The sequence below is a fragment of the Aricia agestis genome, chromosome 4 (genome assembly GCF_905147365.1).
Source record: "Aricia agestis chromosome 4, ilAriAges1.1, whole genome shotgun sequence".
Lineage (NCBI taxonomy): Eukaryota > Metazoa > Arthropoda > Insecta > Lepidoptera > Lycaenidae > Aricia > Aricia agestis.
Window position 1 is genome coordinate 17,750,850 of NC_056409.1, and position 15,574 is coordinate 17,766,423.

The 15,574-nt window shown below is 40.0% G+C and overlaps 1 protein-coding gene across 2 annotated transcripts in view; it reads left to right on the top strand.

Annotated features, from left to right (window-relative positions):
• Positions 1–15,495, top strand: part of LOC121726669 (AT-rich interactive domain-containing protein 4A) — a 29,497-nt gene extending 14,002 nt beyond the window's left edge. For both annotated transcript variants that reach the window (XM_042114125.1, XM_042114126.1), the window contains exons 15-25: positions 2,017–2,163; positions 3,830–3,881; positions 3,983–4,075; positions 4,252–6,064; positions 6,625–6,797; positions 10,480–10,665; positions 11,314–11,482; positions 11,905–11,990; positions 12,430–12,579; positions 14,774–14,914; positions 15,006–15,495. In XM_042114125.1, the coding sequence (XP_041970059.1) occupies positions 2,017–2,163; positions 3,830–3,881; positions 3,983–4,075; positions 4,252–6,064; positions 6,625–6,797; positions 10,480–10,665; positions 11,314–11,482; positions 11,905–11,990; positions 12,430–12,579; positions 14,774–14,914; positions 15,006–15,037 (3,042 nt within the window). In that variant the 3' untranslated portion in view covers positions 15,038–15,495. The remainder of the gene's footprint in view (positions 1–2,016; positions 2,164–3,829; positions 3,882–3,982; positions 4,076–4,251; positions 6,065–6,624; positions 6,798–10,479; positions 10,666–11,313; positions 11,483–11,904; positions 11,991–12,429; positions 12,580–14,773; positions 14,915–15,005) is intronic.
• Positions 15,496–15,574: the final 79 nt, after the last annotated feature.

Below are 15,574 nucleotides of genomic sequence, written 5' to 3' on the forward strand. Positions count from 1 at the left end.
CCTATATTTAAACTATCCATACCTAGTTGTTAAAATGAGTTGCTCCATTTTAGTCTTATACGTTGGACAGTCAGGGGAGCCCGTGGAGTGGTCGGAGGGTTTTTTATAACGAAGGCAGCTACCACAAACCGTTTTAAAATTGTCTTTATCTTTGTTGGGGCACGATAGCGAACTATGTTTTCCTGCGCAGTGATAGCAGCACGGATTAGGATCGCGACAGAATTTAGCGACGTGTCCATACTGTTGGCAGTTGCCGCAGCGGACGAGCTCGACGTCGTCCACGAAGCGACACATCGCCCAATCGATGAAAAGTTTTTCTTTTGAATCGATCAGGTGTTTACGCACTACAGGGTCTAGTTCAATGCCTATCCATTTCCTGTTGTTATAATCTTTATTTAAAATACGACGCCTTACTATTTTTGTTGTGCGCAAAAATTGTTCTTGTGACATATTAATTTCGCCGTTTATATTTTGGTTGTAAAGTGCGAGTAAGAAATTATCGTCCGTCATATGTTGCGGTACATCTTTTACTAGAATACGCGGGTTACGTCCTTTTGGCGACTCAAGTCGCAGACCGGCCGATTTGAGTGCTTCCACCGATTTTAATTTATTGACTTGCGACTCGCTAGTTAGTCGCAAGATCACACCCGAATTGGCGGTTTTTTTGACGCCGTGAAATTGGAAGCCGTCGGCCGGGTTGATGACTTTCATCAGAGCTTGTTTAGTCTCCGATGACGATTTTAATTCCGCCGATTTTTCTTGTGTCGGATAGGCAATAACGCAAGGAAGTGGTTTTCGCGTCTCGACTGGCGGCACTGACTTAGCAAGTCTTAATTTAAGCGCGTCCGAGTAGGAGGCAGAAGGCGCGGCGGAGACTGGTTGTATTACGGGATTCGTTTTAGCTGCCAGTAATTCGCGTTCCATATTGGCTATCTTGGTTTCCAAGGACGAGTTCTTAATAGCGAGGAGTGAAACGATTGTAGTTATTTTTTGTGTCATACTCATAATTTCTGACTTATTGGCAAAATTATTGCGACGAGATACGGTATCGTTTGCGAACTCATTAATCTTTGCTAAGTATGCGCTGGCTTCGCGGACAAGCTCGTAATAATTGCAAGCATCGTCGGATGCGCGGCTTGTATCTAACAATGACGTAACGGGGGACAGCTGCTGCGGCTCGTCCCTAGTGGGTTGGTGACGCTTCTCCACGGGTGACAAGGAGGAAGGGGATAATTCCGACAACAAACGTTTACCGGACGAGTATGTCGGAGAACGAGGAGTTTTGTCACTTCTACTAAACGGGTTTGTATCTTTATCAGGCGGCATATTATTTTGGCTCGACATTGTGTGTTAATGTAAAATTTAAATGTACCAATTACACTTATTAATTTACTTTAGACGTAACAAAAGTTTAGCTTAATAATCACAGTCAGCTGATCGCAAGACCGGCCGGCGCCGCGCGAGCGGTACCGACACACACAATATTTTACCTACCTACAATTCCCTAAATAAAAAGTGAACAAATAATTTACTTACCGAGTTAAATCCAAGAAAAAAACGAGCAAATGTGTTAAAAAACTTACAGTACACGTAGATTACACCGTTACCTAGCTATTTATACACACTCAGCACGAATTCAACGATTTAAAAACACCGAAAATAATTTTTAATCCCGGAGCGCACGTCAGACGATGTTAACCGTTCGGTGTCCGCGGGGGGAGGCGGTGACATCTCGCTTGCTCAGCTTTTTGTTTCTCTATTCCTTACTTCTAAAATCTGTGTCTATTGCGCTAGGTATATTAACTTTATCAGTTACGCTTAGTGCCGCCTCACCTTAAGGGTCAATTCAGACCGCAACGCGACGCGTAGATGCATTTCTAAAAATGTATGGATTTGACAGATTTGCAAGATGTCTCACGCAATTGAAATCTGTTAATTCAGTACAAATTTAGAAATGCATCTCCGCGTCGCGTTTCGGTCTGAATTAACCCTTACAATAAACCAACCACTGTTCAGGTGACGTACGAGGCGAAAGTGATTGAGATATCGCCGGCGGGCGTGCTGCGAGTTCACTACACTGGGTGGAACACGCGCTACGACGAGTGGATCAAGCCGCAACGTATCGCGCTCAACGTCACACAGCATGAGGCTAGAAATAAGAAGGTATTCACGTGTTTAATTTTTTTTTCAATAATTGTAGTATAGTTTTATTTTAGTAACATATATCATAGACGATACACTTCACATTTAGCTAGTTTAAAGGACCAATGAATAGCTGATACAGCATATTAAAAAAACGAAAATTTTGTAAAGCTGTAAATTTTTCTCGTTGGTCTCGTTCGTACTTTCTTTATACAGCATAGCACACTTTCTCTAAAAATAGATTTTATTTTACTGTGTTTTCTAACAAGTATTATGATCCCAGTTTCATAAATCTCAATTTAATTTAAATTAAATAGAGATTTATTTAATCATTGTATATTTATCTGATACTAGCTGTCCCGCTGAACTTCGTGTCACTTTAAAACCTTCCCTGGACTTCTACAAATATTTTAAGACTAAAATTAGCCCAACCCGTTCAGCCGTTTTCGAGTTTTAGCGTTACTAACATAATTGAAAATCCATTTTTATATATTTGACTTTTAAGTATTATCACAAATCTTTTGTATGGGTATAGAAAAGTGTTGTTTTTAGACTTTTTCTGGAATTTTTTTTTAGAATTTTTCTCTCCGTAAGAACCATCCTCGTACTTATTAGGAATATTTTAAAAAAAGAATTAGCGAAATCGGTCCAACCGTTCTCGAGTTTTGCGCTTAGCAACATATTCAGCGACTCATTTTTATATTATAGATTTGCCTAACGGAAAACACGATTCACTTATTTTGACTCAATAGTTTTTTAATTTTTAAGTAATCATCTTTTTGATGATTACTTAAAAATTAAATACAATACTAACATTTCCTTAACCCATTACTTTATAAAGTGTGTGATTGTAGTAAGTAGTGCAAGTTATTTAATAATAGTAACTCAATAAGTGTAACAGAATTGATATTTGTTGAAAAGCCCAGAAAGATTCATAATTTTGAAAAATATAACTATTGAGTTTTGGGACTTACGACCTTTACTTTCGTGCTATAATGCGGGAATCATTGTTACACGATATTGTTCAGCTGCAGCGCAAAGTAGAATCGTTGCGGGCACGATTCATGGAATCATTATATCACGATTGGAGGAGAGCAGGGTGTGTAGGCGGGGCTGGCGTGTTTTGATATTTTTGGCAGCAGGCTCTTAATGTAATATCAGAGAAGTTGATTCCTAGGCAGATTGGGGACCTATGTAGTTAGGTCGCTTTACATCAATGATCAAACCACAGAAATAAATCAAGATAGAACGGCGACGCGCGTGCGTTGCTAAGGAATCGATCGTGTCAATTTTTGCTTTGCATTTAGTTAGAAAAAATATCTTACCCGTGGACAGAAATACCTCCTTTTGACCGATTCACTTTCGTACTTCTGTTTTTACAATTAGACACTGAACAATGAGGCATTTTTGCACAACCGCTCCGGTGTAATCAAGTAGAGACGTGCGCGCTGACTAAATGAACGTTCAACAAATCTTGCTCACTTGTGCAAGATTGAAACACGCGTACTCCACCCACTTAGCCGTTCTATCTTGATTTATTTCTGTGGATCAAACCCAGCCGACAGATCACAATTAACATTGAATTGACATGATCCGACCAAATGACGTTGGTCTGTTGACTGCCTAGGAATCAATTTCCTCGATGGTACAATATATAAAGCACTAACTTACGATATGATGATTTCAGGGCACAAATCTTAACCGGCGGGCTAGAAGTAAGAGGAATGAAAGAACAGAAGGTATATTTTATTATTTGTGTCGCTTGTCCTATTGTAAATGAACTTGGCATTTTTAAGAATGTTAGTGAAACACACATTTACATTTATTTTTATTTTTATAGAATCATCAGCTCGCTCAGATTCAGACAGCTCAGACTCTGACGTCAATGATAAGAGGCCGGCCAAGAAGTTGGATGATAAAAGTACTGTCAAAAGTGAGTACAATAAAATTTAATTATGTTTATTATGTCCATTTTGTCTATTAATACCTCGCTCGTGGGAATTGCAGACATAATAGATTTTCAATTGTTACACGACAGCCGGCCACCGCTTGGGGATTGATGGGTTAAGTGTCCTTGTTTAATAATTAATTTGCTGTTTTATATTTTAGCACCGACAAGATCGAAGGAAAGTAAACCGAACGATGGCAACAACTCTAGTAAGGCGAGGAAAAGACCAGTCCGGACGATTTCAACACCACCGACTACATCCAGTCTCCCTAAAAAGCCCCGCGTCGGTGACACTACGCCCAAAGGTCGAGACTACGATCTCAACGAAATTAGATCAGAACTGAAGGGTCTTCAAACGGTCAAGCAGGAATCGGAGGAAAACGTAAAGACGGAGGCTCCTCAGGAGGAACCTGTGACTAGTCCGACTCCGGCGACTACCGCGCCCGAACCGCAGCCCTCGGTCTCCGTGGAAAAACAAGCCGAAGACGTTTACGAATTTAAGGAGCCCGAGCCCTTCGAGCTCGAACTTCACGACGAGAAAAAGAAGAGATCCCATCGCATATTCGACGACATCTCCCCCAGCAAATACACCTCGACGTTATCCAAGTCTTTGAGCGAAGAGATTTCAGACGACGCCATACGACGACCGACTTCGTTTAGATCCCCGTCCCTGTCGCCCTTCCGGGAGTTCGGAGCGAGAGACGCACCCGAGAGGCAGAGCCCCGACGATAATTCTAAGGACGGCCTGTTCTCCTTGGACGACGACTCGATGCCCGGGGAGGGCAGCTCGGGGCCCATATTCGAGGGATTTACTCCTGCCAAGAACCAGGAAACTTACTCGAAGAAGAGCAAAGTCAGTAAACTGAGAGAACTCATCGACGACTCCCCCGACAGCCCCGCCGACGACGAGCAGTCGTCGGAGGACGATTCAGATGAAGTGCTAAAAGTGGAACCGCGCGAGCCGACTCCGGAGCCGCCACCGAAGGAGGCTATTAAAACACCCGAACCGATCAAGGAGGAAGACAACGATGCCGACGACGACGACGATGACGACGACGACAAGGAGACCGACACGTCGAAGGCCGTCAACGACGCCATTTTGTCTCTGAAGGACATCCCCGCTATTGAGACTGTACCCGAGCCTCCTAAAACTCCCCCGCCTCCTCCCAAAGAAACGCCTCCCACGAATGTGCAACCTGCGATAGAAACTCAAACTGAAAGTAAAGAAATCAAGGTCGAAGCCAAAGTGACCGCTACCCCGCTTCCGACTACCGAATCTAAACCAAAACTAGAGAAATTGGATCCCGTCCCGGTTATATCCAAATTAGAACCTCCTTCGAGTCCTCTGATAGATACGGAGGAAGACAAGTCCGAACCCGACAGCCCCGCGAGAATCGACGTGCTACCTGTGCCCCCGCCAGGGTTCCTTTTGCAATCTGAAGGTCCGAAAATTGCTGAAAAGTTATTAAAAGCGATCAACAGCGCAAAAATACTGTCCATGTCTCCCACTCCCACTGACGAGAAACCGGAGAGTCCTAAGGAGGAAAGTAAGAAAGTCGAGGAGCCGCCGCCAGCTAACAGCGACCCGCCGGCGCCACCGAAACCCGATCTCCTCAAGCCCGTTACCAAACTCGAGGCCGTTAAGAGACTGAGTCCGGCAGAAGTTCGGGAGTCCATATTCGGCGAGCCTTCCAAGATAAGCGATATGAAACACGAGCTGGCCGATATCAAGAAGGTCAAACCGAAGGAGCCGTCGCCGCCTAGGTTGCAGAGCCCCCTCAGTATATTAGAGAGGAGGAAGAGCGTTGCGGAATTGCAGCTGCCCGCACCCGGAAAGAATAAAGTCCTCAGTGACACGATACAGAAACTGTCCAGCCAAATTAACCAGTCGGTGGCCGCGGCGACCATCCCCATACCGCCCTTCCCCGCCGTCGACCGCAGCGACTCCAGCGACTCTGACGACTCGGATCAAAGGTACATCCTTTTGTTAATTTTAGTATTTTAGAATGCTTAAAATTTAAAAAAAATAATTAATAAAAGTCAAATGAACACCCTAAATAGCTAGCATAAAATGCAAACTAGCTAACAAAACTTTGTTTATCGGTTTTTTATAGAATCGTCGGTCAAAGATGTATGAAATTCTATCCATACTAATATTATAATTAATGTGAAAGTGTGTCTATCTGTTTGTTTGTCTGTCTGTCTTGTCTGTTACCTCTTCACGCCCAAGCCGCTGAACCGATTTTGCTGAAATTTGGTATGGAGACACTTTGAGTCCCGGAAAAGGACATAGGCTACTTTTTATCCTGGTAAAATATACGTTTCTAGCGCGATAAACGAATTTTGGTGCAACGGAGTTGCGGGCGTCATGGAGTAATTGTATAAAGAAGCAATAAAGGAAACGTGTTGACTAAGTTCCAGATTCCGTACTCTTGAAGACACGTCATCTTTGCATGCGTGACATAATAATTTGTCCAAATGTCATTATTGTTTTATTTATCAACCTATTAACTTTTCAATATCCACATCACCAGGTTGATAATCGACAAGCTGTCGGAGGAGTGGAGCGGCGGTAGCGCCGGCAGCGGGCGGCTGGCGGCGCGCGCACGCACGCTGCACGTGCACGCCAGCAAGTCGCCCGGCGAGTGGAGCGCGGGCGAGTCTCTGCTCATGCTTGAAGACGCCTGCAAGAATGAGCGTAAACACAGTCAGTATCGTTATTTTATTTACCTACATCAGATCCTGTCTAAAACCGATTGTTAGCTGTTATAGTTGTTTTACGTGTGGGACATTTTTTATGTAACTGTGTTTGGGAATCCTTAAATCGTTTATTTCTTTAATTTTTATTAAAAAAATTTCCCCAACTTTTATTTCCGTTTTGTTAAACATTGTCATGTGAAAGTCAACTTATTTTATTTTTTTACTGTGCCAATGTTGACGTTAAAGTTGTAATCTTTAGACATTTTCACCCATACTATAAAAAATTACACAGTGGATATTATACGAGGGCTGCTATTTATGTATCCGGAACTGGCCACTTACAAGAACAATATTTAAAAAGTAATTACAACATTTGAAAATAGAACTCTTTGGTTGAAGAATACATTTTGTTTCATGTGACTGTCAATTATTTTTCCATTGTGGCGTCATTTTGAAAATTGCGTGTCTTCATTTGCCATGGATTTAACGCGTGAACATTTTCGTGCAATGATTTACTACGATTTTCGGCGTGGGCTAAATCAACAACAGTGCTTTATTCAACTCACCGCAACTTTTGGAGATGAAGCACCATCAAAAACCACTGTTTATCACTGGTACAGTGAGTTTAATCGTGGGCGGTCTATGCTCACGGATGAAAATAAAGAAGGTCGCCCAAAAACAGCTGTTGTCCCACAAAATATAGATGCTGTGCGGGAACTAATAATGCGTGATCGTCATGTTACATATCGCGAGCACAGACGTAAAAAAAGTACGGACGTAACCTTCTCTAATCACGAGTGAAGCCTAGTTATGGCCGCCCGTGTAGGACGTGTGCGTGATATGAGGGTTGCCATGTAAATCATAAATTTCCCTACTTTTAAATTTTGTAAACTCAGACAAGTTAAATGTATTTTTTATACTTAAACATATTTTTATGTTTTTTTCGCTTCAGAAATGTAAGCGGTTGTTAAAGATGTCATAATGAAAATTTTATGACACTATAGATAGAAAAAAACACATATTACGTACAGAGAAGTACCTATATTATTTACATAACATTATTAGTGATAATGATTATGTACAAACATTTACAATAATAAAATTATTACTAGCTATTTGACCGAGCTTTGCTCGGTATTCGATAAAACACGAATAAAATGACATTTTCTAAAAATAATTCCTAGCTAGACAGATTTATCGCCCCCGAAACCTATATATGAAACCTGTATACGAAAAGATATAAGATACTTAAGTCCCGTAACCCGTTTCATCAAACAATCAAGTAATGTTAAATAAATAATGGCTTGTTAAATCAGTTAACGGCCTGTTAGAGCTATCGAGAGTTCTACCATGCGCTAACGTCAAATCAAATCACCTAACATGGTGTTAAATTTATTCCTGGTCTAGAGGTCCATTCAATATTTTCATTCCTACTAGGTCTCAATGACGCTCGGGTGACTACACCAATAGCATCATCCCTCCCCTACTACTGAAGGAAATCTAAGACAACAATTTTATCTATGGACGCTTCACACCACGTCAGTCTGACCCCGTGCTAAGTACCTGAAGGACTTGTGTTACGGGTACCAGACAACGGAAATATATTTAATACTGTTATACTATATATATATTTAAGATTTTTATTATATGATACACATATTTAATACACACCCATGACCCAGGAACTTTGAAAACTTTTTGTTCCGTCGGCAGGATTCGAACCCGCGACCCCCGGCTTGAGCCACCGACAGCCCACCCACTGAGCCACAGAGGTCGTCAAACAACAGTTATATCCACTTTTGTAAATTAAGAAATTAATAGGGGTGTAGACTATTTTTAGGAAATATATTTATTTTACAGATCAAGGAAGTTGATTCCTATGCAATTGACAGACCAACGTTATTTGGTCGAATACTTATGTCAATTCAATGTTAATTGTGATCTGTCGGCTGGGTTTGACGTAACGCGACTAAACTACTTGGGTCCCCGATTTGCATAGGAATCAACTTCTCTGATAGTACATAAGTATTTTGTTACACCTAAAAATATGTATAAAAAATAAATACACTCTTATTTCAATAAAAAAAATCACTTATTAAAATATATATAAAAATATTATAAAGTTATTAAGTAAAATATGTCCATTTTCGGTAATTCTATAATACAAACTCTCAAAAAAACAATAATTTGTATTAGATTTCGTTTACTGTCTACACCCCTATTATTGTATTCCTGCCTAATTACTGGTCAATAGTATGCTAAATACTTACATGACACTAATAAAAGACAATAAAATTAATTATTTGATTATTTAAAAATAATTTAAAATTTTTCCCGGTTTGGGGAAAATTTCCCCACTTTGTTATGGACATTACTGACCTGTTGAAATTGAATTAATATTTACATTATTTTATCAAAATACTTTAAAAATATGTTATCTTACCTATGAAATATTATTCCTTGATGTTTTTTGTGTAAGGTTGTATTGTTCTTGCACCATTTTACAACACAAGATGGCATATTTATTTTTATTTATGAATGACAAAGATGTGTCACCGCGATGCAGTCTAATTGCGTAATGGCGGTACGATCGGCTTATTACATTGCTAGTGTTTGTGCAAGATGTGTACATATGATCGCCTGGGCTTATTAAGGGTGCTTCACTCATTTCTTAATGGCGATCCGTCCGTATTTTTTTTACGTCCGTGATCGCGAGATAGAGGCGTCCTTAGGCATAAGTATGACGAGCATACATAAGATATTACACGAACATTTGGCTGTAAAAAAAATATGTTCGCGTTGGACTCCGCACAACTTGACAATCGATCAAAAACGGGCTCGTGTCGATTGGTGCAAAAAAATGATAAAAAAATACAACCGTGGTACGTCAAAAGCCGTTTATAATATCTACACAGGTGATGAATCTTGGATCTATGCATATGACCCCGAAACTAAACAACAGTCAACGGTGTGGGTGTTCCAAGATGAGCCGAAACCAACAAAAGTTACTCGTGCAAAAAGTACTTTGAAGCAAATGGTCGCCTGTTTTTTTGGAATTAATGGACATGTGGCTACAGTGCCATTAGAGAATCGTAAAACGGTTAATTCTGAATGGTATACGACCATTTGTTTACCAGAAGTCTTTGAAGAAATAAGAAAGGACAACCGACAACGCAGAATCATATTACATCACGACAATGCTAGCTGTCACACCTCAGCTGAAACAACTCAGTTTTTGGAGGGTCAAAAGATCGAATTGACTGGTCATCCGCCGTACAGCCCTGATTTGGCACCTAACGATTTCTTTTTATTTCCATACGCGAAGAACAAATTACGTGGTCAACGTTTTTCGAGCCGCGAAGAGGCTGTTGATGCGTTCAAAATGCACGTTTTGGAGATACCTCAATCATAATGGAAAAAGTGCTATGAAAATTGGTTCCAGCGTATGCAAAAGTGTGTCGATCATCGCGGCGAATATTTTGAAAAGCAATAAAACCATATTAAATGATATATGTTTGTTTCTTTTTTTAATTCCGGATACATAAATAGCAGCCCTCGTATTATTTACAGCGCTATCCATATCCGTAGACAAAATATTTCCAACGTATTGGACAGAGATAGCTTCAACAATGTTTTAGTTTTCTGTTTCTGTAACATTTTCTTGAAATGTATAATAACAAACATTACAGGCGCGAGCGTGGTAGTAGCGGGCGGGACGCGCGGGGCGGGGGGCGGTGCCGGAGGGGCGGGGGAGGATGACAACCTGTCGCTGTTGCTGTGCGAGGAGACCATCCCCGGCTCGCCCGCGCCCGACGACCCGCCGCCCCGACATCACCTGCCCTTTGCTTGCGCGCCGCCGCATCATGCCGCCAAGGGTAAGGCAGCATATTTAGTATCACTACAATATATTATAAAACAAAGTCGCTTTTTTCACTCATGTCCCTTTGTTAGAGGGAGATCGCAAACGTCACACTTTTTGTGTGATCGAGTCTGCGGCGCACAATGGCGCGCAAAATGTCGTTCGCGGATATTTCACAGACGCACACGAAGCACATCTTCGAATATTCTGTCCGCTGAACTGTAGGGACGTAGACGCTATGGAAATCGTGCAAAGATCGCGAAGTATTATTTTGTACTTGAAGTACAGAAGTACAGACAGGCAGACTGAGACATACAGACAACGAAGTCTCAGTAATAGGGTCCCGTTTTTACCCTTTGGCCTTTGGGTACGGAACCCTAAAAATCATCAAATTCGCCTTCTAAAATCACTAAAAGATCCATGTTTATTCAAAATATCATTATTAACTTGAAGAAAGTTCACACAACACTGAACTGCATCATTAAGAAAAACTGGCAAAAATATAACAGGCTGGAAATTTTGGCGCGATAACAAAAAAAAAGTTTCGTTATCTTACAAATAAACCTATAACAGCCACATGATCGGGCTGATGGGATATCGGGGATTTTATCTGCTTGATAATAATTGAAAAATTAAGTTATTTTATATTACAATGGCAATATAGGCGAGGAGCGTCACGGCGCGGGTGCAACTGCTGGAGCAGGCGGCGCGGCGGGGCGCGAGGCGGGCGCGACGGAGAGTGCGCGGGGGGAGGGTTGGCGGCGCCGCGCGGACCGCACCCCGCCCACCGCCTCCACCACGCCCGACAGCAGCCTCGACCTGTCACCGCACAGGTACGATAAAAACTATGACACTGAATATACACGTCTGTTTTTAAGAAGGTCAAAGGAAAGGCAATCCGCTATTTATCTGTCGTATAAGTTTGCCAATGTGCCAGAAAAAGACAAGCAGTCCTTGCGTTTATCGCTGAACAAATATAAGTACCTAAGGAGACAAGGGTATTGGTTCTACTAAAAAATTACTACGATCTACAACCCGTCAACTTCTCAGGATGCTGACGATGTATCTCAAAATATATTTTTGGCGCTTTCTATTATTATCTATGACTGAGTACCTGAGGCTTATGACCTTCATAATATGAATACAATTAAAAGTATTTAAATGTTAAAAAATTCGTCGACAGTTGTTTACGAACGAAAAGATTTCTAAGGTTTACGACAGGCTACAGAACAATTTAATATTATAATGGTTACAGGGAAAGGCGTATATCAGAGCGAGACAGTCCGTCAGAGAGAAAAGAGGATGAAGATGATAGTAACATACAAGACCCTGTTGGGCATGGTGAGCACCTTAAATTCAAAAACTTCATGTAATTTACACACGTTCCTGCACGTTATTGCATAGAAATATTATGCTTTATTTTTCGTAATATATGCAACATTTCTTTTACTATCAAATCGAAATGTGGTTTAAAATAATTTTTCATCTTAAAAGTTTCGATTGAATCGTTTATCTTCAAAAGGATTTTAGGCTATTGCATAGCATTTATCGCGGGCCTTGAGCTCGGGGACCGAATCAAAAAATTACGTAACGAAAAAAACCTAACACACCCTACTCCGACTGGCACATGCCAGACATCGACACGGCGTTTGTGTGCGTGCGACTAGACGTATGCGTATGCGAATTATAATTACATAAGTTTAAAAAATGCTATGCAATACCGCGGCAGTCCCTGAGTGCCACAACGTGTTTTTTTTTTTTTTTTTATCAAATTGTTCAGTGGGCGGCCGATCACGCAAGGCATCGGAGTCGGGCGCGGGACGCACACGCGGGCGCCGGCGCCGCGACACGGACGAGCCCGCCCCCGCCACGCCGCAGTCGCCCGCCGCTGCGCCCGCACCGCTCAAGTACAACTTCTACGTCGAACTGGGTGAGTTGTTTGTTACAATAGTAAAGAATAGTAGGGTTCTAAATGAATAAGGCAAGAGGTACTATATACAGTGCGTAACAAAAACAAGTGATAATACTTTAGGGTTTAAATTTAAGTTAATTTTTTTTTTTTTCACTTTTGTATGGGCAAGGGCCCGAGCGTCACAAGTTTCCCCATACAAAAGTGAAAAAAAAATTCGTCTTTCAGCGCTGCTACTTTCACAGTGAACTCTCTACAAGGAACACGTACACACCCTAAAGTATTATCACTTATTTTTGTTGCACCCTGTATAGGTATACGCCACCATTTCATAATATATATTATGGATTGTGTTTAATAATTTAATGCATAAACTAATAATTATATTTATGAAGTTTAAAATGTCTAAGTAATAGAAGGGGAGGTCAGCATGCTATATTTAGGGTTCCGTAGCCAAATGGCAAAAAACGGAACTCTTATAGATTCGTCTTGTCCGTCCGTATGTCACAACCACTTTTCTCCGAAACTACAAGAGCTATACTATTGAAACTTGGTAAGTAGATGTAGTCTGCGAACCGCATTAAGACTGATACAAAAATGAAAAAAATATTAAAAATTTTAGGGGTCCCCATAGGTCCAAAGAAAAAAAATTTTTTCATCTATTACCTATGCATGTGGGGAATCTATGGATAGGTCTTCAAAAATCATATTGAGGTTTCTAACATCATTTTTTTCTAACCTGAATAGTTTGCGAGAGAGACTCTTCTAAAGTGGTAAAATGTGGTGCCGTGTCAACCAGTGTTTTTTTGAGACTTATGCCCCAAGTATAAAAATATATCATAAGTCTCAAAAAAATATATGATGTACACAATAATGTATGTACATCATATATTTTTTTACTACTAACTACCAACGAAAAATGGGTTTGAACGAGATCTAACACGTAGTTTTATATACGTCATAAATGGTAAACCTTAATTTAACTTCCATTAAGTCAACTGAAATATAAAAATAAATCAAAAACCTTTTAATTTCATAAAAAAAAAACCTTATTGCTGCTGCGGAACCCTTCATGGGCGAGTCCAACTCGTACTTGGCCGGTTTTTTTTGTAGTGTTACTTGAGCGTCGCGGAGACCTAGTAGATTTTGTAGATTAGGTAAAATGGAGAAAAAAGAACGTTTTTATTTTAGCTGTGCATTAAGAAGCAACAGCTATTTTAAAGTTATAAAAAAGTAACTTTAGAAAAAGAAAATAAGTAAAAAATGCTTACATAGGTAATTTATTACAAGATTTTAGACAAGGGCTAAAATGTTTAGTCGAGAGCGACATAAAATATCTGGGAAGCTTATACATGACCATCTAAAGCTTTATTTTTAGAAATTTTTAAATGTTATTACAGGCTTACTGTACATTTAAATCATCAGTGCTTTATGTGTAAGCTTCTTTGGGCGGGTATGCAGTATATTTATTATCCCTTATCTTAATCTTACAGATCCGACGACATTTCAATACTTAAAAATAACTTTTTTTAATGCACCAACAAAGAAATCTGATTTACAATTTTCTCGTGACACGTGAGCCGTGTCATACGCCATAGAAGTAGATGACACGGCTACCGTGTCATCTACTTCTATTTCCGTGTCATTTCTAAATAACACGGCTTACGTGTCATACGCCACACGTTAAAAACCCATAAGACGCGGCTGCCGTGTAATCCGCAATGAATGCACCTTTTAAAAAAGGTTGACGGCCCCTACTTTTTTTCAATTCACAGAATATTCAGAGGCGAAGCCTATAGGCTTGTTCTACGTGGAAAATTAAGATGATTTTGTTCAGAGTAGAACCTTCTGAAGTGTAATTTGAGGGAGATACAAGCGTTTTTTAAATGACACGGCTCACGTGTCATACGCCACACGTTAAAAACATGTATGACACGGCTCATCCGCACTGAATCGGTTAATTCGTAAATAGTAGATAGTACACACAAAATGTATTAAGTACCATCGAGGAAGTTGATTCCTATGCAATTGACAGACCAACGTTATTTGGTCGAATATGTCAATTCAATGTTCAGCTGGGTTTGACGTAACACAACCAAACTACTTAGGTCCCCGATTTACATAGAAATCAACTTCTCTGATAGTACATAGAAAATAGAACTACGAAGGCGTCGACGGAAAAGCAAAGCTAACTTTTTTACAACTTATTTCTCAGATCCATCGTGGGATAGTGTGACTCGAATAAAGATATTGACAAACCAAATGGCGGCCCTGCGCAAGACATACAGCTCCGTGCGAGCGGAACTGGTCGCTATCGACAGACGCCGCAAGAAACTGCGCCGCAAAGAAAGAGAAGGTACACACCAAAAATTACCTTGTTAAAGTTCTCGTTTATCTATAAACAATAACTCAGAAAAAATTATTCGATTTTTTTTTCATTGTTACAGCTATCAAAGCAGCCAAGGCGTCATGTGCGTGATGAAGCAATGAAATCTAATTGTAAAGCAAGACTTTATAGTTGTCGAGATTTTATTCGTTTTAGAATAAATTTTTTATCTTTTTATAGAGATAAATGTTGAAAGGTATTAAGAGGAAATATAAATGTAATATTATTTTATATTATTTAAGATCAAACAAATAGTTTATATTGTTTTAATTGTTAATAAAACTGGTCACTGGACGACGGCGGTTAATAGCAATAATCAAGCCGTTGATAGAATGTTTGATATTTTGGCTGCTTGCAATATCGTAAACTTATCTCTCATTAAAAAGGAAGCAAACACAAGAAATTATATATTATATCCATAATATATTGGTTACAACTTACAACCGTTTTGAATCTGATAGCAGCTGGACTAAATGTGTAAATTAAATGCTGTAAAGATCTTTTACTCTTAATCAATGTTACATTGATTAATAAAATGTCTTATAAACTAAGTTTTTATTTATTTATTCTGTGTTTTAAAGTATAATTTGTGGCTACAACATCAGGCAGCAGGCAAATTTACATAATCAA